Source organism: Neoarius graeffei, chromosome 14 (assembly GCF_027579695.1).
Source record: "Neoarius graeffei isolate fNeoGra1 chromosome 14, fNeoGra1.pri, whole genome shotgun sequence".
Classification (NCBI taxonomy): Eukaryota; Metazoa; Chordata; class Actinopteri; order Siluriformes; family Ariidae; genus Neoarius; species Neoarius graeffei.
The window spans coordinates 44,775,906-44,802,224 of NC_083582.1; the positions used below are offsets into that span (position 1 = coordinate 44,775,906).

General features: G+C 39.1%; 1 protein-coding gene across 3 annotated transcripts in view; it reads right to left on the bottom strand.

The window, feature by feature from the left end:
• Window positions 1–9,804: 9,804 nt before the first annotated feature.
• kif20bb (kinesin family member 20Bb) overlaps window positions 9,805–26,319 on the bottom strand; it is a 42,819-nt gene continuing 26,304 nt past the window's right edge. For 2 of the 3 annotated variants that reach the window (XM_060939769.1, XM_060939771.1), the window contains exons 14-29: window positions 24,374–24,510; window positions 24,166–24,295; window positions 23,829–24,033; window positions 23,670–23,731; window positions 23,438–23,557; window positions 22,224–23,329; window positions 19,120–19,258; window positions 18,911–19,033; window positions 18,764–18,812; window positions 18,432–18,557; window positions 18,230–18,339; window positions 16,209–16,403; window positions 16,001–16,075; window positions 13,374–13,512; window positions 13,152–13,288; window positions 9,805–9,980 (exon numbers count right to left, since the gene is read on the bottom strand). In XM_060939769.1, coding sequence (XP_060795752.1) covers window positions 9,897–9,980; window positions 13,152–13,288; window positions 13,374–13,512; window positions 16,001–16,075; window positions 16,209–16,403; window positions 18,230–18,339; window positions 18,432–18,557; window positions 18,764–18,812; window positions 18,911–19,033; window positions 19,120–19,258; window positions 22,224–23,329; window positions 23,438–23,557; window positions 23,670–23,731; window positions 23,829–24,033; window positions 24,166–24,295; window positions 24,374–24,510 — 2,937 coding nt within the window. In that variant the 3' untranslated portion in view covers window positions 9,805–9,896. The remainder of the gene's footprint in view (window positions 9,981–13,151; window positions 13,289–13,373; window positions 13,513–16,000; window positions 16,076–16,208; window positions 16,404–18,229; window positions 18,340–18,431; window positions 18,558–18,763; window positions 18,813–18,910; window positions 19,034–19,119; window positions 19,259–22,223; window positions 23,330–23,437; window positions 23,558–23,669; window positions 23,732–23,828; window positions 24,034–24,165; window positions 24,296–24,373; window positions 24,511–26,319) is intronic. The other variant, XM_060939770.1, reaches the window with a different exon arrangement.

Sequence of the window (26,319 nt, forward strand, 5' to 3'; positions counted from 1 at the left end):
GCACATGTGTGCATTTGGGTATGTTTGGTGTATTTGAATGTCACAGTCCTTAACTTTATCCAAAGATGTTCCTCTGCTCCTGCAGTAAGATAACTGTCCACCTGCATGGGGTGGAAGAGAGGAGGCTTTTGAGAGAGAGTTCATATCCTTAGTGAAGGTTTACTATAGTTCCAGAGGAAGCTCTATGAGATGGCATCTCAGCATACTGCATTCCTAAAGACATGGCATTGATTAATGGCTAACAGTGTGAGATTTAGGAAGGAGAATGGACTCTCTGGTGTATTCGTTTAACTCTTAGGTGTATTTTTGGAAAACACTGGAGATGATCCACTTCAACCAATTTGTTCTACACTGAACCTCATAAATGTGAACCAGCCAATTCAATCAACCAATCATGTGGCAGCAGCACAATGCATACAAAATCATGCAGATACAGGTCAAGAGCTTCAGTTAATCTCTCTCTCTCTCTCTCTCTCTCTCTCTCTCTATCTATCTATCTATCTATCTATCTATCTATATATATCATCTCATTATCTCTAGCCGGTTTATCTTTCTACAGGGTCGCACGCAGGCAAGCTGGAGCCTATCCCAGCTGACTACGGGCGAAAGGCGGGGTACACCCTGGACAAGTCGCCAGGTCATCACAGGGCTGACACATAGACACAGACAACCATTCACACCTACGGTCAATTTAGAGTCACCAGTTAACCTAACCTGCATGTCTTTGGCACCACCGTGCTGCCCCTATATATATATGTCCAAAAAATGGAATGAAATGTTTCAGCATTTAAAAAAAAATACGATAAACAGCAGTAAGCCATAATAAATGAAACAAAGTCAATATTTGGTCTGAGACGACTATTTGCTTGAAAAAAAAATAGTAGTCTCAGATACAATGAGTGCAGTTTTATAAGGAAATGAGCTGTAGGTTTTACTGAGCATCTTGCAGAACCAGACACAGTTCTTCTGGACAATTTGTCACACTCACTTTTTAATTTTGCACCAAAACCCATCAGCCTTCATTATGTTTTCTTCTTTAATCTGAAAAGTGGTCTCTTATGTAATATGCTGCTCAAATACAAACATTTTTTCTCTGTAACATTTAATTTTGTGCTGGAAAATGAATGTTTGGAACTCTAACATGTTTTTGTACTGACTCGATAATGTAGAAGTCATCAAATAGAAATCTATAACAAAGTTTGTATGAAAAAAGGGTGCCTAAGGCTTTTGCACAGTACTATCTCTCTCTCTCTCTCTCTCTCTCTCTCTCTCATTCATATATATATATTTACACACACACACACACACACACACACACACACACACACCAAAACAGCAGGTTTGTTTATTCTAATACGAACGAGGTCCGAAGACATTGTGTCTTCTTCTGATGTTATACTAACATATCAGAAATAGAATGAGAACTCTCTGTACTGAAGATTCATAAATGAGACATCATCAGTAGTGCTATACATATACCTCGCATATTCATGAGTTTTTCTTTATGAGATAGAAACACAAGAACAGCTGGGATGTCAGTGTGGTGTGTGAGCTGAGGAGTCGATGAAGCTGTAGTTTGTTCACTGTGACATTTCAGTAAAGCTCTTCATCACTCTCTGGTCTTTGTTAACCCACCCAGACTGCAAGGAACAGCGTTTCATTTGCCTCACAACTAGCACATATGTATTTTCTGGATGACTTTAAAACATTTTGAAGAATGAAGATAATATTAAAATTAAAATGAGATCTGCAGAGCATAAAAGAGGCATAAATACTCTTTAAGAATTGTCTAAATAAGTGCAAAAGTTACATCAATATTTACACGGGGAAATTATGCATATTCAGTTCAGGTCCAGGGATGCACATATGGGAGTTGATTTTCTGGATTCACCATTCAGATTATGCAAATTACCTGCATGCAGTTTACACCTCGGCTTTGCCTGATTTTTCATGAGTAGAGGTGTCAGTGCCCGGGTTATTCAGCAATATTGAACCCACAACCTTCAACCACAAGCACTTCCTTATAAGTATGAAGAAATGAGTGATATAAAATGTGGATGAAAGAAGGTATTTTGCTGTTACATGTAATACACCAGAATGCAAAAAGAGACGATTACAATAATGATGAACATGAATGAGAAGATTTTAAGTAAACATCGAGCAGGAGTCGAGGTATATTGCTAACATCCTGCTGCATGAGTAGCCTTAATTATAGTGATTGCATTATTCACAGCAAATATGGTTTAATGTAACAATATGGTTTCCATCCTATTTGCTCAGCAGCTGGGCGGCACGGTGGTGTAGCGGTTAGCACTGTCGCCTCACAGCAAGAAGGTCCGGGTTCGAGCCCTGTGGCCGGCGAGGGCCTTTCTGCATGGAGTTTGCATGTTCTCCCCGTGTCTGTGTGGGTTTCCTCTGGGTGCTCCAGTTTCCCCCACAGTCCAAAGACATGCAGGTTAGGCTAATCGGTGGCTCTAAATTGACCGTAGATGTGATGACCTGGCGACTTGTCCAGGGTGTACACCGCCTCTCACCCATAGTCAGCTGGGATAGGCTCCAGCTTGCCTGCGACTCTGCACAGGATAAGTGGCTACAGATAATGGATAGATGGTCAGCAGCTTATAAAATAATTGATCCAGCACCAGAAGTGGGTAGAGTAGGGAAAAATTGTACTCAGTTGTAATACTTTATAAAATGGTAATACTTTAAAATAATAATAACAGGCGGCACAGTGGTGTAGTGGTTAGTGCTGTCGCCTCACAGCAAGAAGATCCAGGTTTGAGCCCCGTGGCCGGCGAGGGCCTTTCTGTGCGGAGTTTGCATGTTCTCCCCGTGTCCGCGTGGGTTTCCTCCGGGTGCTCCGGTTTCCCCCACAGTCCAAAGACATGCAGGTTAGGTTAACTGGTGAGTCTAAATTGACCGTAGGTGTGAATGTGAGTGTGAATGGTTGTCTGTGTCTATGTGTCAGCCCTGTGATGACCTGGCGACTTGTCCAGGGTGTACCCCGCCTTTCGCCCGTAGTCAGCTGGGATAGGCTCCAGCTTGCCTGCGACCGTGTAGAACAGGATAAAGCGGCTAGAGATAATCAGATGAGATAATAATAACAGCAACAACTCAAATAGAAGTAAAAGTACTCATCAAAATAATGACTTGAGCATGAGTAAAAATGAATTTCCTAAAATGGCTCCGCAAGTAACTTCATATGATTTATTATCATACATCTATGATGTATTACGTTTAAATGTATCAATGTAAGTTATATCCAAAATAAAAATTAATTGTTTAATAAACACATTAAATATTCTCATTCAAGCACTTGTCAAGTCAAGTCAAGTCAACTTTATTGTCAAATATGCTATACGTGCCCGACTTACAGAACAGATGAAATTTCAGTCCGCTCTGACCCATGGTGCAAACAGGCAATGCAATAAATAAAAATAAAAATAGAATAATTGAAAAAACAATATAAATCATATTCCTAATAAAATATATTTTAAAAAATAATAAACAAAAATTTTCACAAATAACATAAATCTTCCAAGATAAAGAAGAGATTGACGAGATGAGAGCTACAGGAAGGAACGAGCTGAACAACCCAGAGTCGTGTGTGTGTATGCATGCTGAATAAACAAATTGCTGAAAAGCATACGTGAATGAAATAAAGTGTACCTTTGAGCTATCGCAAGACTGCCTCCCGTCTCCTCATTTTCCCCTTGAAACCCATAAATATTACACATCTCTTACATTTTTTCCTCAACATAAATCTTTTGTAAATAAAACCAATACCAAAGTGACAACACTGTTTAATCTTTTAAAACCTAACACAGTCCTGGTCTTTATTTGTGTTTCTTTATTTATGTGTTCAAACTCTGTATATCAGAGTAGTCAGTGTTGTTGAAACTGTGCACATGTGAATAAAAATAGTTTAATAATTTAAATTAGTGAGAAGTGAGTAATGTAACGGAGTATAAGTAAATTTTTTAAATTGTAAATGTACTCGAGTAAAAGTTTAAAGTATTGTGTGTTAAAATGACTCCTATAAATACAATTTTATTGGAAAAAAATATTTAAAAGTAGACTGCATTTCAGATTTTTCAAGTATAGGTCATAAAAATAATTTTCCCTGACACCCAGTTATTTTTGTTTAGTGGACCAAAAGCTACTGACTTTGAATCACAGACTTCCAATTTTATTAGTGTTTTTTTTTCTAAAATAGAACAATTAATGAATTTAGGGCCCCATGGCCCTAAATTCTCCGCTATTTTTTCCTGCTTCACCATGACCCAATTCAAGATGCTACATCATGCATCACGTGGTGGGCTTTTCCCGTTTGCGCAAGGCATTGTGGGATACAAATTTAAAACAGGAGAGAAAAATGGAGGATGTGAACAAAATGTGAAAGACCAACTACAGTAACAGAAAGTGAGAAAAAAAGATATGTTGCGAAGGAAAGAAAACGCAGGACCAAACTAATAAATATCGGCGGTCAGCGAGCACCTTGGTGTGATCAACTGTTCGTTTAGCGACAGAATGATGGAACTGTCAGTGCACGGTCAAAGGTAAACCTGCAGATGCCAGCTGCTGTAAAACCCAAAAGAAGAAGGAAAAGAAGCAGGTAAACCTGCGCATGCGCACACGGATTTCCTCTGTCTGCTTGACTGCGCAAAGCAAGCGATTTCATGCACATTATTTGCTCAGGAATCCCTTCAAATTATAACTTCCCAGCCACAGAATGGCCTGTTTTTTTTTTTTTTAAAGACATTGCAGGAAATAAACAGGATCACAATGACCAAATTTCAGAGGGAACTAAATTTAACTGATTTTATGAAATCGAAAGGCTGTATAGCTTTAAGTACATGCAACTGAGTAAAGGTAACATGTTACTACCCACCTCCGTCCTGCCCATTCTATTACTTAACATTTTATTTTTCAAAGTCAGAATTGTGCTCAAGTTGAGACAAGCTGCAGTTTTGGCATTAATTCTGCACTATGCATGCACAACTCAATTCTGAATGTGGCTTTAGGGCTTAAATGAAATGCATTATTTACATCACTAATGACGCAGAGCCATTCAGGTTTTCCAGAGCAGAAATGGTTCCATTAACTGTTCTACCTAACTATATTTAAAGCACATGGAGAGCAACAATAGCTTCAGACAGAGGGATTACTGTTTGTGGCTTGTAATGGATCTTTTTTGCAATCAACTTCATCTGATTCTCTCTGGTCTCCTTTACAGACTGGCAGCACTGACCCTTTATAAAACACTTTCATTTCTATTTGAACTGATCTGTTCACCATAAAGACTCTGCACTCCTGACAAGGTGACAGCTTGCGTGTGCGTGATGCCAGTCAGTCACACAGTGATCTTATTGCCAAAAACAGCACACATGCCAGCATGTTTTTAATATTAATTCCCAGGAGCCTATTTACATCAATCAAATGACACATTCAAAGCTCTTCACGCATGTGCTCTATGTATTGCAAATATTTTATAACGCATCAAGGCTTTAGATGGGTAATACTCTGACTACAGTATGTGCCATAGGGTTGGTATCTGCATGACAAAACCATCCCAATCTTCAATAAAATCAGACCAATTTTAAAACAACAAACTTGTAAAAATGTCAAAACCAGGACTACTAATAAATAAATAAATAATCTATTCATATTCACTGGATATGAGCAATTGTGCACTCTGATTGGCTACTCTATTACTAGGCTATCAGCTCATATACCATGAGTAGAGAAAAACAAAATGGCGGCGCGTATCAAGTATTTAAAAGAAACAGAAACAGCTAAAAGAATGGGGCAGCCATGGCCTGAAGGTTGGGCTGAAGTGCCCTTGAGCAGGGCATCTAACCCCTAACTGCTCCCCGGGCGCTGTAGCATAGCTGCCCACTGCTCTGGGTACGTGTGTGCGCGTGCATGTTCACTGCTTGAGATGGGTTAAATGAAGAGGACAAATTTCACTGTGTTTGAGTGTGCATGTGATAAATAAAGGCTTCTTCTTCTTCTAAATATAGCGCCCCCCAAATTGCCTGTTCCACACTCCAACCCAGTGGTGGTAATGCACCTTTAAGCTGATTTGCCAACTACCAAAAAAAAACCCCCAAACCCTAAATTAGAAAATGGCAGTGTGTGTTGCTGAACCAACCAAGAGCAAAATAAAAACTCTACTTGAAAACAAACCCCCCCCAAATATGAAAAATCAGCAAAATATGGAATAAAAAGTATTTGATGGTAAGAACATATACTTTTTTATTTTTCAAGAATTATTATAGCATTTTTCACAAATTGCTCCTGTCATTTCACCAGCTTGTTTACATTCTAAGCGGAAATTATTTTGTCAGACATTTGGTATAAAAGTTTTTGATTGAATTTGCAAAAAATAAAAATGCTCCTTTTCTCAAAATCTAGTGACTGTGAATACAATAAGTTATTCCACTCAATCTTGTCATACATGGTGCCTTGTCAGCTATCAGCTCATGTACGACTCGATTTTGTGCAATAACTTAAATATTTGCAAAACAAAACAGAGTTCATTTTTAAAATTAAAAATAGGTTTTAGATTATGATTATCAAAAATAAACGTATTAATACTTGCAGAATGTGAATTTGTACTGTACGTCAAATACATCACTGAAATTAAAAAAAAAAAAATCCTCTGGCTAATTTAGTTGATTTGCATTGCGAATTAGATTAATTTTATGTATGCAACTTTTTACCTTCACTTTGACAAAGCAATGTTTTATTCTACTGAACAACTTGGAAATAATTTATGTTAAATGAAGCGATGACTAATCATGCTGAAAAACTAATATTTATATTACAAAAAACTGGAGTGAATACTGTTAAGATCTTCGAGACTATTTTTTTTTAAGTACATGTATTCTACACTATATTTCATGTAAATAAACAAGGAAATCTACACAATCAAACCATTTTTTTTTTCAAATCTAGCATGAACACATTGGAGCAGGAACTGTGGGGGGGAGGGGGGGGGAAGAGACCCAGGAGGTTTCCGTGAGAGGTTTATTAGCTGCCTCTCAAAGTCTAGGCTGCAGATCTGCAGCTCATCTGCACCACTGTTCAAGCTCACAAAATAAAATGCTGGAACATGGGCACTTCATCTGAAAAGCTTTCAGATTTCAGTAATTAGAAATGAAACACTCCTCCAAGCTAACCATCGTGTTACTCATTTTTCCAAGGTAGATACTCCTCTTTACACACTGTCCTACAAATGACACTCGTTTCTCACTCAGTAATCCACATCAACATGGCCAAAGCCACAGCAGCTCACACTGTCCACAGCATCGGTTGATGAACAGCCATGACACAAAAACGATGTCAATCCATCCATCAGTATGTGAGAGGCAGGTGGCAAAGCCAAGCCATACATGTCCCCTCATCATATCGATGAGCAATAAGAAACCAGTGGGTTTCACATACAAATACACACACACAAAAAAATTTGAAATATAATTTGTCATTCACCTGTAAAGTAAAATTTGTGCAATGTAACGAAACTTAAAGCTTTATTAAACATGGAAATAAAATATTCCTAAGAGACACCTCTAGTAAAAAAGTGCAAAACCAACATTGCTGGATTCATCACTAAAACTGTTGATTTTGAAATTCACTTTTGTACTAAAAACATGTGTTTGAGTCATTGCGAGCAGGTGAATGCATCTGTGACCTGTTAAATCCCAAGGGCAAAGATCACAGGGCACCTCCTAAAATCTATTACATACTCTTCGAAGATGACCACCACCTCCGTTTACTGACAGGAGAAACAAATGACATCACACAGAGCCTTAGCACACAGCCTTTACATACCTTAACACGGTTTAGTGCTGCTTGTTTAGGGAAAGAATTACACTCAACACTTATGTTCATAAGACTGATTTAATGGTTGTGCTTTCGGCCTGAGTGGAGTCTGACGATGACAGAATTAACCACAGAATGACAACAAACCAGCTTCCACAAGAGCGCCTGAGCTGCTTTTGACATATTGAAGCACATTTTTATTTGTCCCATTATTGCATTTTTTTCATAAAAAAAAGTAATGAGATGCAAAGAAAAATAGAAAGCAAATTTATAAATGTCCAACAGTGCAAAATTAAAGCTCAACCAACCATGAAACATATATATATACACAAATTTAAAAACCATCACACACATTTACAAAAATATGCACAAACTGTTCTATATCAGTGCTCCTACTTTGCTAAAACGTTCAGCACAAGTTCACACATGTACAGTCGTGCTTGAAAGTTTGTGAACCCTTTAGGATTTTCTATATTTCTGCATAAATATGACCCAAAACATCATCAGATTTTCACACGAGTCCTAAAAGTAGATAAAGAGAACCCAGTTAAATAAATGAAACAAAAAAATATTATACTTGGTCATTTATTTATTGAGGAAAATGATCCAATATTACATATCTGTGAGTGGCAAAAGTATGTGAACCTTTATTTTCAGTATCTGGTGTGACCCCCTTGTGCAGCAATAACTGCAACTAAACGTTTGCGGTAACTGTTGATCAGTCCTGCACACCGGCTTGGAGGAATTTCAGCCCATTCCTCCGTACAGAACAGCTTCAACTCTGGGATGTTGGTGGGTTTCCTCACATGAACTGCTCGCTTCAGGTCCTTCCACAACATTTCGATTGGATTAAGGTCAGGACTTTGACTTGGCCATTCCAAAACATTAACTTTATTCTTCTTTAACCATTCTTTGGGAGAACGACTTGTGTGCTTAGGGTCGTTGTCTTGCTGCATGACCCACCGTCTTGAGATTCAGTTCATGGACAGATGTCCTGGCATTTTCCTTTAGAATTCGCTGGCATTATTCAGAATTCATTGTGCCATCAATGATGGCAAGCCGTCATGGCCCAGATGCAGCAAAACAGGCCCAAACCATGATACTACCATCGCCATGCTTCACAGATGGGATAAGGTTCTTATGCTGGAATGCAGTTTTTCCTTTCTCCAAACAAAATGCTTCTCATTTAAACCAAAAAGTTCTATTTTGGTCTCATCCATCCACAAAACATTTTTCCAATAGCCTTCTGGCTTGTCCACATGATATTTAGCAAACTGCAGACGAGCAGCAATGTTCTTTTTGGAGAGCAGTGGCTTTCTCCTTGCCACCCTGCCATGCACACCATTGTCGTCCAGTGTTCTCCTGATGGTGGACTCATGAACATTAGCCAATGTGAGAGAGGCCTTCAGTTGCTTAGAAATTACCCTGGGGTCCTTTGTGACCTCGCCAACTATTACATGCCTTGATCTTAGAGTGATCTTTGTTGGTTGACCACTCCTGGGGAGGGTAACAACAGTCTTGAATTTCCTCCATTTGTGCACAATCTGTCTGACTGTGGATTGGTGGAGGTCAAACTCTTTAGAGATGGTTTTGTAACCTTTTCCAGCCTGATGAGCATCAGCAACACTTTTTCTGAGATCCTCAGAAATCTCCTTTGTTCGTGCCACGATACACTTCCACAAACATGTGTTGTGAAGATCAGACTTCGATAGATCCCTGTTCTTTAAATAAAACAGGGTGCCCACTCACACCTGATTGTCATCCCATTGATTGAAAACACCCGACTCTAATTTCACCTTCAAATTAACTGCTAATCCTAGAGGTTCACATACTTTTGCCACTCACAGACATGTAATACTGGATCATTTTCCTCAATAAATAAATGACCGAGTATAATATTTTTCTCATTTGTTTAACTGGGTTCTCTTTATCTACTTTTAGGACTTGTGTGAAAATCTGATGTTGTTTTAGGTCATATTTATGCAGAAATATAGAAAATTCTAAAGGGTTCACAAACTTTCAAGCACCACTGTACCAGCACTCTCCCAGGAACCTCGTTATGGCTGAAATCATCTTTTGGCAGTTCTTGTTCTAAGTTTTCTTTTAATAATGAGATGATCGCTTTCTTTGTCGTCTTGATCCATTCTGATGATCTGTGGGGGAAAACACAAACAAAATATAGATTTTATTTACATACACTTTCATAGTGTGTATATACACACACAAAAAGTTGGGATGGTATAGAAAAGTGTGTGTATGTCGGGGGGGCTAACAATACACCCCACCCCTTCTGTATTTCATTGCAGACAGTATGCATCCAAAATATTTCATATTTTGTCTGGTCAACTTCATTTCATTTGTTAAATGTACATCCATTCCTGTGTTTCAGGCCTGCAACACATTCCAAAAAAAAGTTAGGACGGAGGCAATTTAGGGCTAGTAAGGAGATAAAACAATTAAATAATGATGTGATTTGAAATAAAGGATGCCAACAGGTGACTAATAATGATCTGATACAATAACAGTATCCAGAAAAGGCCAAGTGGGCTGAAGACCTCTAGTTTGTCAACAAATGCATGAGAAAATGATTGAAATGTTTAAAAACAAGGTTCCTCAAAGAAAGACAGGAAGGGATTTGGATATTTCACCCTCTGTGGAGCACAAGATCATTAAAGGATTCAAGAAAACTGGAGGCATTTCGATGCATAAAAGGGCAAGGGCGCAAGCCAAAGCCGAACACCCATGATCTCTGATTCCTCAGACGGCACTGCATCAAGAACCGTCATTCATCTATAGCTGATATAACCACATGGGCTCGGGATTATTTTGGCAGACTTTTGTCAAGCACTACAACACAGAGTTACATCCACAAATGCCAGTTATAACTTTACTGTGCAAAAAGGAAGCCTTATGTTAACTGTGTCCTGAAGCGCTGCTGGTTTCTCTGGGCTTGGAGACATCTGGGATGGACCATCACAAAGTGGAAACGTACTGTATTCCAGGTATTTTTTTTTTTTTTTAAGAAAAGAAAGAAGAACCATCCAGATTGCTACCAGCAACAAGTCTAAAAGCCAGGGTCCATCATAGTATGGGGTCATGTCAGTGCCCTTGGCAAAGGTAACTTACACTTCTGTGATGGAGCATTAATGCAGAAAAGTACACAGATTTTGGAGCAACATTCAAGACGACATCTTTTCCAGGGAGATTTCAACAAGACAACGCAAAACCACATTCTGCACACATTACAAAGGCATGGCTGTGGTCGGAGAGGGTGTATGTCCCCTCTGTCCCCAATAAAGAATCTGTGACAAACTTTGAAATGAAAAATGACACAACTGACCCCGTACTGTTGCACACCTTAAGACCTGTTTGCAGGAAGAACGGGACAAAACACCTGAAACACTTCCTCACTTGGTGTCTTCAGTCTCTAAACATCTTTTAAGTGTGGAGAAGGAATGGAAACATAACTGACTGGTACCAAACTTCAAAAAAGTGCTTATTTAAGGAGTTAAAGGCATTTTTGAGACAAAGTCGGCAAACAGTCTTATTTTGTCAATTTGGGCGTGCCGAATTCAAATCTGCAATATGCCGAGCTCTATCTGACCTCTGTTGACCTCTAGAGGTCATTGAACTTTGGGCCTGTAAACGTCTCAGCTGAACCCAGTTTCTCAGCTTTCTAAGGAATGAAATGTACTAAAATGATTAATGAAGTTAGCAAATGGCCTTGTTTGTTAAATGTTTGGGTGCTGAATTCATTTTTCATTTGTAAAACGACATATGACCTCTGATAACCTCAAGGTCATTAAACTTGGCCTATAGGCCTATGCATTTAACGGCATTTTTAAACTGACTTTACTCCCCCAAAAAGAATATGAACAGACAAAAAACAAATAGAAAGGAACAAATACAACATTAAATGCCAGTCCATGTACATGTGACTTACTTTTCACAATGAGAATGCCTAGGCGATCACCTTACATAAACATTGCATTACATTTAGCGGTTATTGTTTATACAAAGCTACTGAAAAAAGGACAGATTCAGCAGCATACAAAATGTGGGGGCATACAGGGTATACACGTTAATCAGGGTTAGTGTACATGAGAGTTTTTTTCTTTGTTGTTTGTTTTGTTTTAAACGGGGTAAAGCCTTTACAAAAAACAAAGGAAAAAAAAAAACAAAAAAAAACTCATCTATACTAACCCTGATTAACCTGTATACCCTGTATGCCCCCACATTTTGTATTCTGCTGAATCTGTCCTTTTTTCAGTAGCTTTGTATAAACAATAACCGCTAAATGTAATGCAATGTTATGTAAGGTGATCGCCTAGGCATTCTCATTGTGAAAAGTAAGTCACATGTACATGGACTAGCATTTAATGTTGTATTTGTTCCTTTCTATTTGTTTTTTGTCTGTTCATATTCTTTTTGGGGGAGTAAAATCAGTTTAAAAATGCCGTTAAATGCATACGCCTATAGGCCAAGTTTAATGACCTTGAGGTTATCAGAGGTCATATGTCGTCTTACAAATGAAAAATGAATTCAGCACCCAAACATTTAACAAACAAGGCCATTTGCTAACTTCATTAATCATTTTAGTACATTTCATTCCTTAGAAAGCTGAGAAACTGGGTTCAGCTGAGACGTTTACAGGCCCAAAGTTCAATGACCTCTAGAGGTCAACAGAGGTCAGATAGAGCTCGGCATATTGCAGATTTGAATTCGGCACACCCAAATTGACAAAATAAGACTGTTTGCCGACTTTGTCTCAAAAATGCCTTTGGGTGTCACAATTCTGGATTTTGGTACCAGTCTAGAAGGTGGTAAATGCTTTACCATTTCAACTTTTTTGAAATGTGTTGCAAGGACCAAAATTAAAACAATTCTTTATTTTAAAGGAAAACAAAGGCAAACAAATTCATGAGGTAAACCATCAAATAATGTACTGTTGCATTGCTGAGTGCAGTACAGGTTAAATATTATTTACAAACCATTGTTTTCACTTTTAATTTCAACAAACTGTCTCCACTTTTTCTGATTTGGGGTTAGGTGTGCATGTGCGCGCGCACACATTTCAAACCATCATTGCATTTAAAAAAAAAAAAAAAAAGGGCTTTTATTCTATCCAGGGAAAATTGAATTGCTGAAGTGATGATTTGCATTGCAAAGAAAATTTAAATACTTAAATGTGTTTGGGGGAAAAAAAAAATTGTGTACAAAGAAGTCTAGACATCACCATATGCCTTGGATCAGAATAATCACACGTTACATATTTATCCGGAGCCAACTGTAAATCATTCTGTGCATCATAAAACACTACTGACCGGATGTGAAGGTATGTCGAGAGGGGAGGAGATGTGCGTCTTAAACAGCTTGCGTTTTAATCTCTTGGGTTTGTTGCTCGTCGCTGTGTTCTCTGGCTCTGGACATTTTAAAGCGACCTTTGCCATGATCTTTTTCGCTGCGGAGAAAAAGGATCAGCATGTGTGGAGATATGAGCAACTGCTCAGTACTGTTGATGGAGCCTACAAAGAGCCAGCACTAACCTTTGCTTCCAAGGATATTCGGAGAACTTTGGATGAGGTCACCGATCTTCTGTAGGGTTCCGTCTTTCCTCCCTTTCAGATTAACAGGAGAATCTTTTTGCTTTAACTGATTGGCCTTTTTACTGAGAACTGTGGGGGACTTACAGGAGAAGAATTGATACATGAATGATTTGTGAATGTGCTCTTAAAGCTTAAAAAAAAACCACCACCACCACCACCAACAACATGTAGCAGTGAGATGGTCTGGATCCAATACTGATCTAACATTGTCAACCTTAGCCAATTATTAATAAGCAACATCAGATTAATACATCTCTGTGTATTAATATTAACAAAACAATGTTTTGTAATGTTTTTGTGTTAACTCAAATCCATTCAAACATTTCAAGGAAAGATCCACCCTGAAACACATTAAACATCGTTATACTGAAATAGCCGAGACTGTTTAGTGATGCTGGTGCTAATTTGTGAGTTAGTGGTGTATTTCCGTTGTTCCTATAAGAAGTGTTCATTTGCCACTCTGATGTCACAGCGAGTGTGGTTAAAATTGTGGATCTCAAACATGAGGGATGAGTCAGGTTTCGCTGTTCGTTCCTAAAAACAAAAAGAGCTTCTTTTTGCAATCTACATTTTCAGGAACAATTAATATCATAATAATGAAGCGGATGTAGAAATATAGATATTTAGGCACTGCGTAAAGTGGAGCTTTTTTTTTTTTTAGCAAGGGCACAAAATCAACCTGAATAGAATAATAGGAGCATGCAGCCGCAGACTACAACGTGCACGCAGCACCATCAGGACCAATTGCCAGCACCTGTTCTTGATTAGAACGCAATCACAGCACATACATATAAGGACTCTCAGTAACACAGATTTTGTGAAGTATACGCTCTGTACCCTGCACCTGATGTTAGCAAGCTTTGTATTTTGGATCGCTTTTCCGGTTTTGACCCCATTTGTGTTTTTGGACTCTGAGTATTGTATTAGCTCTGATTATACTGTCTGTGCCTCACTCGACCACTGCCTGTTATTCGACTCTGCCTTTGTCTAAATTTTGATCAGTTTGTTAGCTCGTTTTCAATAAAACTCTTCCTGCACTGACATCTGTCTACCGCCCTTACATGACAGAAACTGCCAACTGTCCAACAAGCTACTGTACTACTAAAACTGTTCCAACTAGTTTTATATGAAACTGTTGGGATTATTTACTAACACATTTTTATGGAAAATATTCACGTTATTTTTTTAAAAGCAAATTAAAAATAAGCGCTGGATAAAAACCCATTTATCTTATGTAAATAAATGATACAAATTTTGTTGTCCGGTGGTCAAGTGCTTAGGATACGTTGCCTTGCACTTATGATCAGGTTCCCTGTGGTGGTACATGTTCATACGTATGGACAAGCCATCAAAAATCAGGCTGATACATTCTCTTAAGCATGGAGCTTCACTCCGTGAGTACAGACAGCAAAATATGGACTCGCGTTCAAGAATTTTAATACAGCTTTGTGGAAAGTTAGGGGGCTAGCAAAATATGGCTAGTTAGTAATCTATGAGAAGACGGACAGAATGGTGATATTAGCCTCAAAATTTGAACCTGAAAAAAGTCAGAAGTGAAGGAGCTGCACAGCCTAAAGAATTAAGCCACTACTGCATCTTTAGAGATGAGAGCTATCAGCAGTTACAGGCGTTGTGAGTAATACAGGAAACCGTTAACCAAAGTAAAACTAGACAAACATGCATTTAAGTGCTGAAACCATAAAAAGTTAACTCCAAATTTCATTACAAAAATCTTTGATGCAATTAAATCTTATGTAAAAATTATAAATATTGATTCAGGGTGGATTTTTCATTTATGACAAACCTTATATGCGAAATATATATCCACCCACATTCACTGGATATGAGCAATCATGCGCTCTGATTGGCTACTCTACTACTGGGATATCAGCTCATATACCATGAGTAGAGAAAAACAAAATGGCGGAGTGTGTTGCTGACCCAACCGAGGACGAAATAAAAACTACTTGGAAACAAAACCTCAAACTGTTATCAAGTATTTAAAAGAAACAGAAATACCTAAAAGAATATAGTGTGTCTCCCCACTCACCTACCCAATATCTCCTGTTCCACACTCGAGCCCAGTCAGTGGCCGTAATGGACCTTTAAAGTTGGTTTACTGACCACAAAAAATAAATAAAACCCCTAAAGATGACGATTCCCCCCCCAAAAAGCGGCAACAAAATATGGAATAAAAAGTATTTGATGGCAAGAATGTATCTTATTTTTCAAGAATTACTATTATCCCATTTTTCACAAATTGCGACCGTCATTTCACCGGTTTGTTTACATTTGTCGGATGTTTTGTATTAAATTATTTATCGAATTTGCAAAAAAATAAAAATGCAGTTTCTCAAATCCAGTGAATGTGGATAGAATAAAACAGTTATAGCCACTCAATCTCGTCGTACATGGCTTATAGCCAACTTGGTGCTACGCTCATGTACAACTCAATTTTTATACACACACACACACACACTTACTTAACAAAATCACAGTATTATTCAAGATGGCTCATACATCCATAGGCACAAGCACAAATTTAGCACATTCTCTATAAAAAGTACCTCTACACATTGTATATTAGCTCTGGAGTTTCCTCTAAGTCGCATGTTCTTCCTGTTCTCTGACTCGATAGAGTTCTAGTCAACAGAAAAACAGACATACCCCAAGTTAAAACCGGAGTGCAACAAACACAACTAAAGGCAAGTAATAACTACAATAAAGAAAAAAACAAAACAAAATTTCCCTCATCCTATGTGCATCAACACAGACCTCAATCTCAGCACTCTTCCTCTTCCTGGCTGTGCGTTTGATTTTGACTGTGATCGACTCGTCGTCTCCTGGCCTGCAGACATTCAGACGATCAGGTTTGAGAGGGGTGAACCTGATCTCCAGCTCGGGTTTGGGGAAGCGCTTTTCTCTCTCGCCCTCGGTGGAGAGCACTGAGCACTCATGCACTGAAGTCTGCTGAAAACCACACAGGGACTTGAGGACAAACAGATCCGGCACTACATGTGTCAGAGGGTCTTAGAATAGGAGTGTTGAGCTGGGATCTGGGCCACATAATATTTACTGGCAGATGAAAGATTCATATAATCCTGTCAGCATTTTCAGCCTGCCAAGTTCCACAGAGGAATCTCTACAGTTAGATTTATACATGTCTGCATTAAAAAGATGAGAACATCACTGAACTCCAATACTTTTGCATTCAATCAGGCTAATTAAGATCTGACTGTGTCTGTTCTCTACTCGCTTTCATGGACAGGAAGAATAGTTTCCCTTAGTTTTACTAATCTGTAGTTTTTAAAAAGAAGTAAATAAATCATGCTGCATTGGAGGCAAATTTAAGAAGGGCAACCAGGCAATAATTATATTAAATTAATTTAATATAAAGTTTTTCCATGTTACACAAGTTAACTCATACTAACTAGAGCGTGAGCAAAGGCATGTAATGAATATTCAACAATAAATCATATTATTCCTTGAATATCCATTACTGTTAACAATTTCTCACCAAAGCACAATCATCTCTCTTGGTGATATTAACCTGTGTGACTGTCTGTCTTTCTCTTGTTAGCCTTGGGGATTTGTCAGGGCAGCTTATAAAGGTCAGGCCTTTCAATTACATAATTTGGGCTACACCCTGTATTTCTGAATTTGGGCTTTTTCCATCGTGATACAGGGTAATTTGGGCTTTTCTGCACGTGCAAAGTGCTGTTTTCCCAGTGTTCCGTGTTTAAACCTGCTGCTGCTTTTTTAGCTACAAAGTTATGAATAAATAAAGAAATCTATGAATGTTATTTTTACCTTTATTGCAAAATGTCTACAGCATTAATCCCTCTTGATGTACATGACAAAAATAATTAGAATACAGTTAGTTAGTATTTAAAAGATGTGTTGGGGCCTGAGGAGAGCCTGGAGGAAAGGAGCCTGTGAATGAAAAAGCAAGTTACGCACTGTTGCCATCAAAGAGATGAACCTGTAGCAGACCTGTGACACAAAAGGTTTTTCAGTCACATCACAAGAATTGGCAGTGCAATTCACAGCATGTAGTTGGGTAAAAGATCTTTAGTTTAAATGTGTCTAAGATGGTCTTAGACACACAGAAAACCACACAGGGACTTGAGGACAAACAGATCCGGCACTACATGTGTCAGAGGGTCTTAGAATAGGAGTGTTGAGCTGGGATCTGGGCCACATAATATTTACTGTAAATATTTAATATTTACATATGTGTATCTAAGATGCAAGCTGTATCTTAAATACACACAGTTGTGTCCTGAATAGCTCTCTTTTATTCAGTTTTTTACCTGATTTACCTAATGTGGAAATCCCGCTCTGGTCATTGGTACACGAGTCTCGCTCCTTCACGAAATCATGGTGTGCCGATTGCCGTTGATGAAGAATTCGTGCTCTGCGCGAGGCTTACGGCTAGTTCGACGAACCCGAAACAACATGGGAACGGTGCCGATTTTGCGTCAATTACGAAAAATACATGCTAATTCTTGCTAATTTCGGTGTTTTTAAAGAAGAAAGTCAAGACATTGGGTTTTATGCAGCCAAGTCTATTTAATCAACATTTCGTTTTTTTTTTTTTTTACTTTTGGTAGCATGACCTTAATTTGGGCGCCTACGACCTTATCTGTCGCAGGTTTCATGTAATTGAAAGGCCTGAAGATAGTGCAGAGGATTGATTTCTTCCACTACTATAATACTATGAGAAAACCATTTTTGACTAAAGAGACGTAAATTGAATATAAAAACATTGTGTATTCAAAGTCTATTACACCTACTGTCAAAAGTCTTGAAGTTTTTTCTATTTTTTGCTTCTCCTGGTGTGAACGTTCAGGTCCATGCTCAGTCACACTCTTCCTCGGACAGCTCTCCTTCAGCTTCTTAAGCTCTGGAAGACATCATTAAATTTCAGGTCATACGAAAAAGAAAAAAAATTTAGCACATTAAAATGGTCTTTGAGTGCAAAAAAAGTCCCGTCACCTCCACTTAATGATTCAAACTCATTGAGTCTAGCCTCCAGAAGTTGCTCTTGTTCTGTCTGTGACCGCTTTTCATCTGACAGGACGAGACGCATTTCCTCAATAAGCCTTTCTTTGGCCAGAAGCTCTGCAAGCATAAATCAAATGCCAGCTGAGGATTTCTTTACTTACTTTACATATTACACATTCAGTGTAATTCCGTTGGATTAGGAAGTTTAAGTCAACAACAGATGTGATAACCACTTTTTTTTTTTTGGGGCTTAAAAAAAGAAAACCATCCCAAGCCCAGTGCTCTAAATGTTAGCCTGTGAGTGGTTTGCTTTAAAGGGTTACCTTGAGAGGTTTTATGGTCCTGCTGTGATTCAGCTTTGACGGCTTGGTCCTGTCAAAGTGATGAGGAACAAAAGGAATAAGTAAACAGCCTTAATCAAATTTAGATAAAAACTCTCTAAACCAGTGCGATTGCAGAAAGCTGCTCACAGTCTTCAGTTGTTCTATAATCTGCTCTTTGTTGGCAACGGCACTCAGAGCTCGATCCCTTTCTTTCTCCAAATCACACAGCTTCTGTTGCAGCATTTTGATTTCTTCAGCCAAGGATGCAATCTTCCAAAGAAAACAATGATTTTACCCAAGTTTTAATAACTTGGGTCAGTCATTCTGATAATTGACCTCAAGGTACACACACTAACCTCTTTTTGCATCTGCTCAGTTTCAGCATTACTCTTAGTCAGCTGAGAAAGTAGATCAGAGATGTGTTTCTCCTTCTGCTCCAGTTCGAGCTGTAACCTCTTTATTGTATCCAGCCCATCATTCACCTGCTTTTTAGATCTGTTAAAAACAAGAGACAATCAATACTGGAGCAGATACCATTTCTTAATATTTTTGGTTCAGATGAAGATATTGAACAAATCTGTAACAATACACACTATATTACCAAAAGTATATGAACACCTGCTCACTCATACTCATGTGTGCTTGGTGAAAATCCCATTCTAGATTTCGTCCCCATTTGCTATTACAGTATAATAACCGTCACTCTTCTGGAAAGGCTTTCCACTAGATTTTGGAGTGTGGCTTTTGGGACTCGCCCATTCAGCCACAAGAGCATTAGTGAGGTCAGGCACTCAGGTCTGGGATATGGACAGCTTTCCAGTTCACCCCAAAGGTATTCAGTGCAGGTGACAAATTCTTCCACGCCAACCTTGGCAAAGCATGTCATCATGGACCTCACCTTCTGCACAGGGGTACTGTCATGCTGGAACATGTTTAGGGCTCTTAGTTCTAGTAAAGCCATTCTTAACGCTACAACTTGCAAAGATATTCTAGACAATTATGCGCTTCAAACATTGTGGCAACAGTTTGGAGAAGACACTCCTATGATCAGGTGTCCACATACTTATAGGGTCATATAGCGTATTTCAAAAGGAAATCCAGCATGACTAGAAAAAACATTACCACCTGAATGGCACATTCAGAAATAAGAGCAGGCCCAAACACAGACATCCAAATTCAAGTTCCATTGGTTCAAATCATTTTCCACCAATTTTTTGACAGCAGCAACAGTAAAACTGAGAGAAACAATTATGGCACATGCAGCACCATCATTTTCAAACTAAACATGGAAGAAGTGTTTGAATTACCAGTGTTCCTTTGATTTTCTGACAGAAAAGTACTGTAGAAGATGCTTGCTGATAAGGAGGTTTAAAAATGTAAAATATTATAAGGATATCTCCAAAAACTGAGGTCTGAGCTCAGCCTTTGTCTGATTGGGAGGTAGAAGCTATGGTACATAAATAGGAAAAAACAAACAAACAAACAAACAAACAAAAACCCCAAAACCTGCTCAGAAATACATCGATGTGAGGATTTGAACTGACGTTGCAAAATCTGTTCCATTCCTGGGCAGTACTCTAGACCGCTCGGCCATGGAGGATTATATGGCAAACTGAGGTTATGTGCCATGACACTTACATAGCCAGTACGCAGTAGTGCCACACCAAGACTGGAATCACTACCTGAGGCTGGCACACCAATTACATTCTTAAACACGCTCGAACTTGGTTTAACATACACATACAGACAGGTGCCTCTATAGGCTTCAGCCAAAGGCTGAGCCAAAAAAAAAAAAAAAATTTATTGCACTGGTACGGCTTATAAATGGATTAAAGCAAAAAAAAAAAATTATTTGACTGAAAATTTATGGAGGGGGGGGTGTTATGGGTGGATTTCGATGAAATTCTACGGGGGCGGGCTTATGGGTGGATTTCGATGAAATTCTGAGAATGGTTAACTTAGAACTGATAACTTTATTATCAATAAATTAATGGATTAATATATTCAATTTATTGCACTTTCCATTGCTTCCGTATATTATTTTTTTGTGGCAAACCACACAAATGCAAGCGCCTGGAATGTTTAGTTTTTTGCACCATGAACTAAATGGCTTTCCGTTTTCACCTATTTCGTACAGCCAAGCCCACCTCCACTTGTTTTTTACACCTTTATCGATGGCAGACACATCAGTGCCTTCTTTCATGTAAAGCGCATCCATGCTGCCGAAACAAAAAGCAGAATGACATGCTCCTCTATGCTCGACGTCAATATAGAAAAAAGTTTGGATCTTCGCTTAAATTAAAATTGGGGTTTGACCTTACTTTGTGTTGAATACGACTTCAAAAACAATTCAAGATTTTATTAAGAGAAATATTGTGGCCAACACGAGTGTTAAGTTACCTAAAAGATCGCGTGAAGTTGGCTGCTATCTACTTTGCGTTCGTTCTCATTTTCCTCCATCATTTCATAGGCCAGAAACAGATGTTTTGACGTAATTTAACTTAGTAGGCTATGATTATTATTTAACCGTAGTCTTCTAGACATTTTGACTGTTTGGGGCATTGAACGCTGGTGTATGATTTTCAGGGAATAAAGTTTAGCGCATGTCGGAACATCATTGCGCTCACAGCCTCCAACTCCTCAAACCTCCTTTAAAGTGTGATATAACGTAGGCTATAAGGCACGGTTCTAACATACCTTACACATTGGCCTAACGAAAATAATAATTGTTGGGGCTTCTGCTGATTTGTTAGCTATAAATTTAGGTCTAATTACTTCTCACTGTCTGCAAGCATTGCACCGTCGGGTCTTCAAGTCTGGCTGAAGCAGAGGAGCGGGCTTTCCGGGGTTTATTTTTTCGTTTTTTTTTTTTAACATGCTCTATTTCTATATGTCCAAGTTTGAACTAAGTCATTTTGGCAAGAATTAATTTAATACAAAACGGAAATGGTCAGACACAAGCACGCCAAGCACATGGGAATGTATTTTGCCAATTTTGACAGCGCATGTTTTTTTAATGCCGCACCGTAGACAGCGAACGTTTAAACATGATCAAGCATAGGAAATGAACGACACAAAGCACGGCTCAAAAACAAAAAAGTTAAATAAATCCTGCTGATAGTTGATGGTGTTGCAACACAGTGTTATAACCCAATCTCTACCCAACCACCCGTCATTTTAATTCTCCTCGGATCAGCACCGACCTCACATTTGGCCTTGGGAGAGTTCAGTTGACGGAAATCCGTCACACGACGGAAAACTTTAATCCATGCTTATCCATCCTTTGACGCTTGCGTGTTTACAGTGCATCATGCTGTGTGTAACAAATTAGCAACGAACAGTGCTAGTAGGTTCTGTTGGTACAAAATGTTTAACGTACTAAATTATACAACTAGAACCTTTGGACTTTGCACTAGTATTCAAATTCCTGTGTTTTAGTTCCAAAACTTCCAGTACTTACTGTAACAGTTCCTGGGCTTTAATCTCCAGTTCTGCATTCTTCTGAACAAGGTTATCTTCCAACTCCTTTCTCCTCTCTTTTAGAGAACTCTCCACATCCCTCTCTCTCTCCTCCGCCTTGTCCAGTTTGTTCTGGGTCTGCAGGAGTCTCTGTTCTAGATCTGCACAATGAGCCTCTTTCTCACCAAGCTTCTTCTCCAGCTCTCTAACTCTCTCAGAGCTGTGTGTAAAGGCCTGCTGCTGCTCCTCCAGGTCTGCTAACTGCTGTCTTACACCATGCAGCTCTGTCTCCAGCTCAGAGTGACTTCTCTTCATCTGTTCCACAATCTGCCTCTCAGCTTCATAGCGGCCGAGCAGGTGTTGATTCTCCTCTCTCAGAGCACCCCGTTCTTGCTCAAGCTGATTGCACAGGGACTGTTTCTGGTGCATTTCCTCACTCATCTGACTGACTTCCTGCTCCAGAGTCATGATCCTCCTGCTTTTCTCTTGGGAGGTAGACATCATTGTCTCACATTCTTTATGGAGAGCTGCGATGGTCTCTTGGAAGGCACACTTGTTTGTGTGTTCTTCTGAAATCTCCTGAGCACTGAGCTTCTGGTGCAAGTTCTCAGCCTCCAGCTTCAGGGATTTGATCATCTCAGATTGCTCAGTAGCCTCTTCTTCATGCTTATGGAGAAGAGCCTGGGCTTTATGGAGTTCCTCAGAAAGCTTGGTTGCCTCCATTGTCTTAATGCTTAATTCATTTTCCATGGCTGCGAGTCTGGACTTCATGTCATTGGCTGCTTGCTGGAAGTCACTCAGCCTACTAGCAAGTTCTCTATTCTCATTTGTTAGTTTGGCAGTTGCTGCTTTTTCTGTTTCAAGTGAAGAGAAAGCAGCTTCGCATGCATGAGCTTGTTTTTGAAGGTCTTCAGTGAGATCTTTCAACTTCTGATTAAGGGAATGCCGTTCACACTCGAGCTTATCCAAGAAGTTATTTTTCTCTTTTAAAATTTCTGCAAGCTGCTGAATTTCCTGGTCTTTTGTCTTCTCTTCATCATTAAGCCTACACTTGCAGTTATTTCTATAGTGCAAGAGTTCCTCTTTAATGGTGTCGATATATTCTCTCTGAAGAAATCCACAGTAATATAAATCAGTGCAAGTTTACTTCTTTCACAATATTTAGAATGTCACTTTTATAACCACCATAAGGTAGTATTGGACATTGAAACTTACATCTTCATTTGCTGCTTCAACATTTTGATCCAAAGCAGTCTGAAGCTTGGAGATCATTTCATCTTTTTCTTGGCAAATTTCCATAAGTTGTTGATTCCTCAGTTTCTGATTTTCACAATTCTATTGGAGAGAGAGAGAGAGAGAGAGAGAGAGAGAGAGAGAGAGAAAGAAACTTTAAGATCAGTAAATAACCCAACAGTGTACAACAAAGACTGCTGTGAATAAAACCAACCTTGTTAGCCTCCAACAGCTGGTCACTGGAATTTTGTAAACACACCTGCACTTCTTCCATTTCTATCAAGAAATTGGAGACACAGTTACACACACACACACACACACACACACAATCTCTGCCATGTCAAATCAAATGTGACTAAGTGTGCAAACTCACCCTTTGTTTTGATATCCAGGAGCTGACGGCTTTTAAGGAGCTCTTCTGCCATCTCATCCACCTGCGTCCTCAGCTTGCTGACAGCTCCAGGAGAAAGACTCCTGCTCTCCAGACATGACTGTGCTGCCTCAGCATCTCTCTTTATCTTAGCCAGGTCATTTTGCATCTCTTCAATCATCCCATCAAAGAACGTCATTCTAATTTCCTGAACAACAGAAGAACCTACTTATAACCTTCTTAAAAATGAAATGATGCGAAACAGAATATGCGCTCTTGAAAAAGAAAAAAAAAAGGGAAAAAAAACCCCAGGATAAAATTAACAAAAATGCCGTTATACCTTAGTCCCATCCTCAGCAGGATCCACGGTTGCCATCTCGGTGCCATTTTTGTTGACTAAATTCTTCAGTATTTCCAATCTCCTCTCAGCCCTTTCTTCAGCTATTTCCTTTTCTCTCTGTAGACGTTCACTAGAAAGACAAAAACTCATTAAGTTTTGAGCCAGATTAATAAACTTTTGTGATGTAAAAACCCAACCACTGACTTACTTGTAATCCTTTTCCATATTGGAAAACAGCTCCATGAATTCATTGGTAACTTCTTCCCGGATTTGAGATTCAATGGCTAGTTTTTCAGATTGTTCCTTCGAGAGTTCTTCTTCAAGCTCTTTAATCCTCTGCTGTAGCTGAAACGAATACAGAAACGAAGACAGCATGTCAATACGCACAAGTTACAACTCAGCCATTAAGCAGTGGTTACAGTGGATACAAATAAATGGAGCTTGAGGAAAAAGCCTGTTCACTTGCATGGAAAAGGATGCAGTATGTAAAGGGATTTGCTACCAGCAGAGATCAATTTCACCTGCATTTATTCCAATTTCGGTTCACAGAGTTTTCATCTAGACTAACCCTGCACATTTACCAATCATGGAACCGTGGGCCAATAGAACACAAGCACGGGGCCACGTCTATCTGGAAAACTCAACACAAAGGAACTGTTTACTGGTTTGCGAAAGAAAGAAGCAGCCTTTTCTTTTCAGCACTCACAAAAAACACCCAACTAGGAACAACTGCGGAAACAAAGTCACACCAGGACTGCAAACAATCAACTGATTTTGCTCCACCCCAGTGAGTAAATTTGCAAATCGGGTGTGGCCGCTGCTTTAAACTTCAGTGCTAGTCAGGCGAGGGAAATTATCGCAGTGTTTTCAAATAATTTGATTGACAACTGAATACTTCATTTGCAGAAAGATAACCTGATACGTTTTTTATTCATAGCATAATTTGGAAAATTCTGAATAATTTAGTTTTACAACCCCGATTCCAAAAAAGTTGGGACAAAGTACAAATTGTAAATAAAAACGGAATGCAATGATGTGGAAGTTTCAAAATTCCATATTTTATTCAGAATAGAACATAGATGACATATCAAATGTTTAAACTGAGAAAATGTATCATTTAAGGAGAAAAATTAGGTAATTTTAAATTTCATGACAACAACACATCTCAAAAAAGTTGGGACAAGGGCATGTTTACCACTGTGAGACATCCCCTTTTCTCTTTACAACAGTCTGTAAACGTCTGGGGACCGAGGAGACAAGTTGCTCAAGTTTAGGGATAGGAACGTTAACCCATTCTTGTCTAATGTAGGATTCTAGTTGCTCAACTGTCTTAGGTCTTTTTTGTCGTATCTTCCGTTTTATGATGCACCAAATATTTCCTATGGGTGAAAGATCTGGACTGCAGGCTGGCCAGTTCAGTACCCGGACCCTTCTTCTACGCAGCCATGATGCCGTAATTGATGCAGTATGGTTTGGCATTGTCATGTTGGAAAATGCAAGGTCTTCCCTGAAAGAGACGTCGTCTGGATGGGAGCATATGTTGCTCTAGAACCTGGATATACCTTTCAGCATTGATGGTGTCTTTCCAGATGTGTAAGCTGCCCATGCCACACGCACTAACGCAACCCCATACCATCAGAGATGCAGGCTTCTGAACTGAGCGCTAACAACAACTTGGGTCGTCCTTCTCCTCTTTAGTCCGAATGACACGGCGTCCCTGATTTCCATAAAGAACTTCAAATTTTGATTTGTCTGACCACAGAACAGTTTTCCACTTTGCCGCAGTCCATTTTAAATGAGCCTTGGCCCAGAGAAGACGTCTGCGCTTCTGGATCACGTTTAGATACGGCTTCTTCTTTGAACTACAGAGAGTTTTAGCTGGCAACGGCGGATGGTACGGTGAATTGTGTTCACAGATAATGTTCTCTGGAAATATTCCTGAGCCCATTTTGTGATTTCCAATACAGAAGCAGGCCTGTATGTGATGCAGTGCCATCTAAGGGCCCGAAGATCACGGGCACCCAGTATGGTTTTCCGGCCTTGACCCTTACGCACAGAGATTCTCTGAATCTTTTGATATAATGCACTGTAGATGATATGTTCAAACTCTGCAATTTTACACTGTCAAACTCCTTTCTGATATTGCTCCACTAT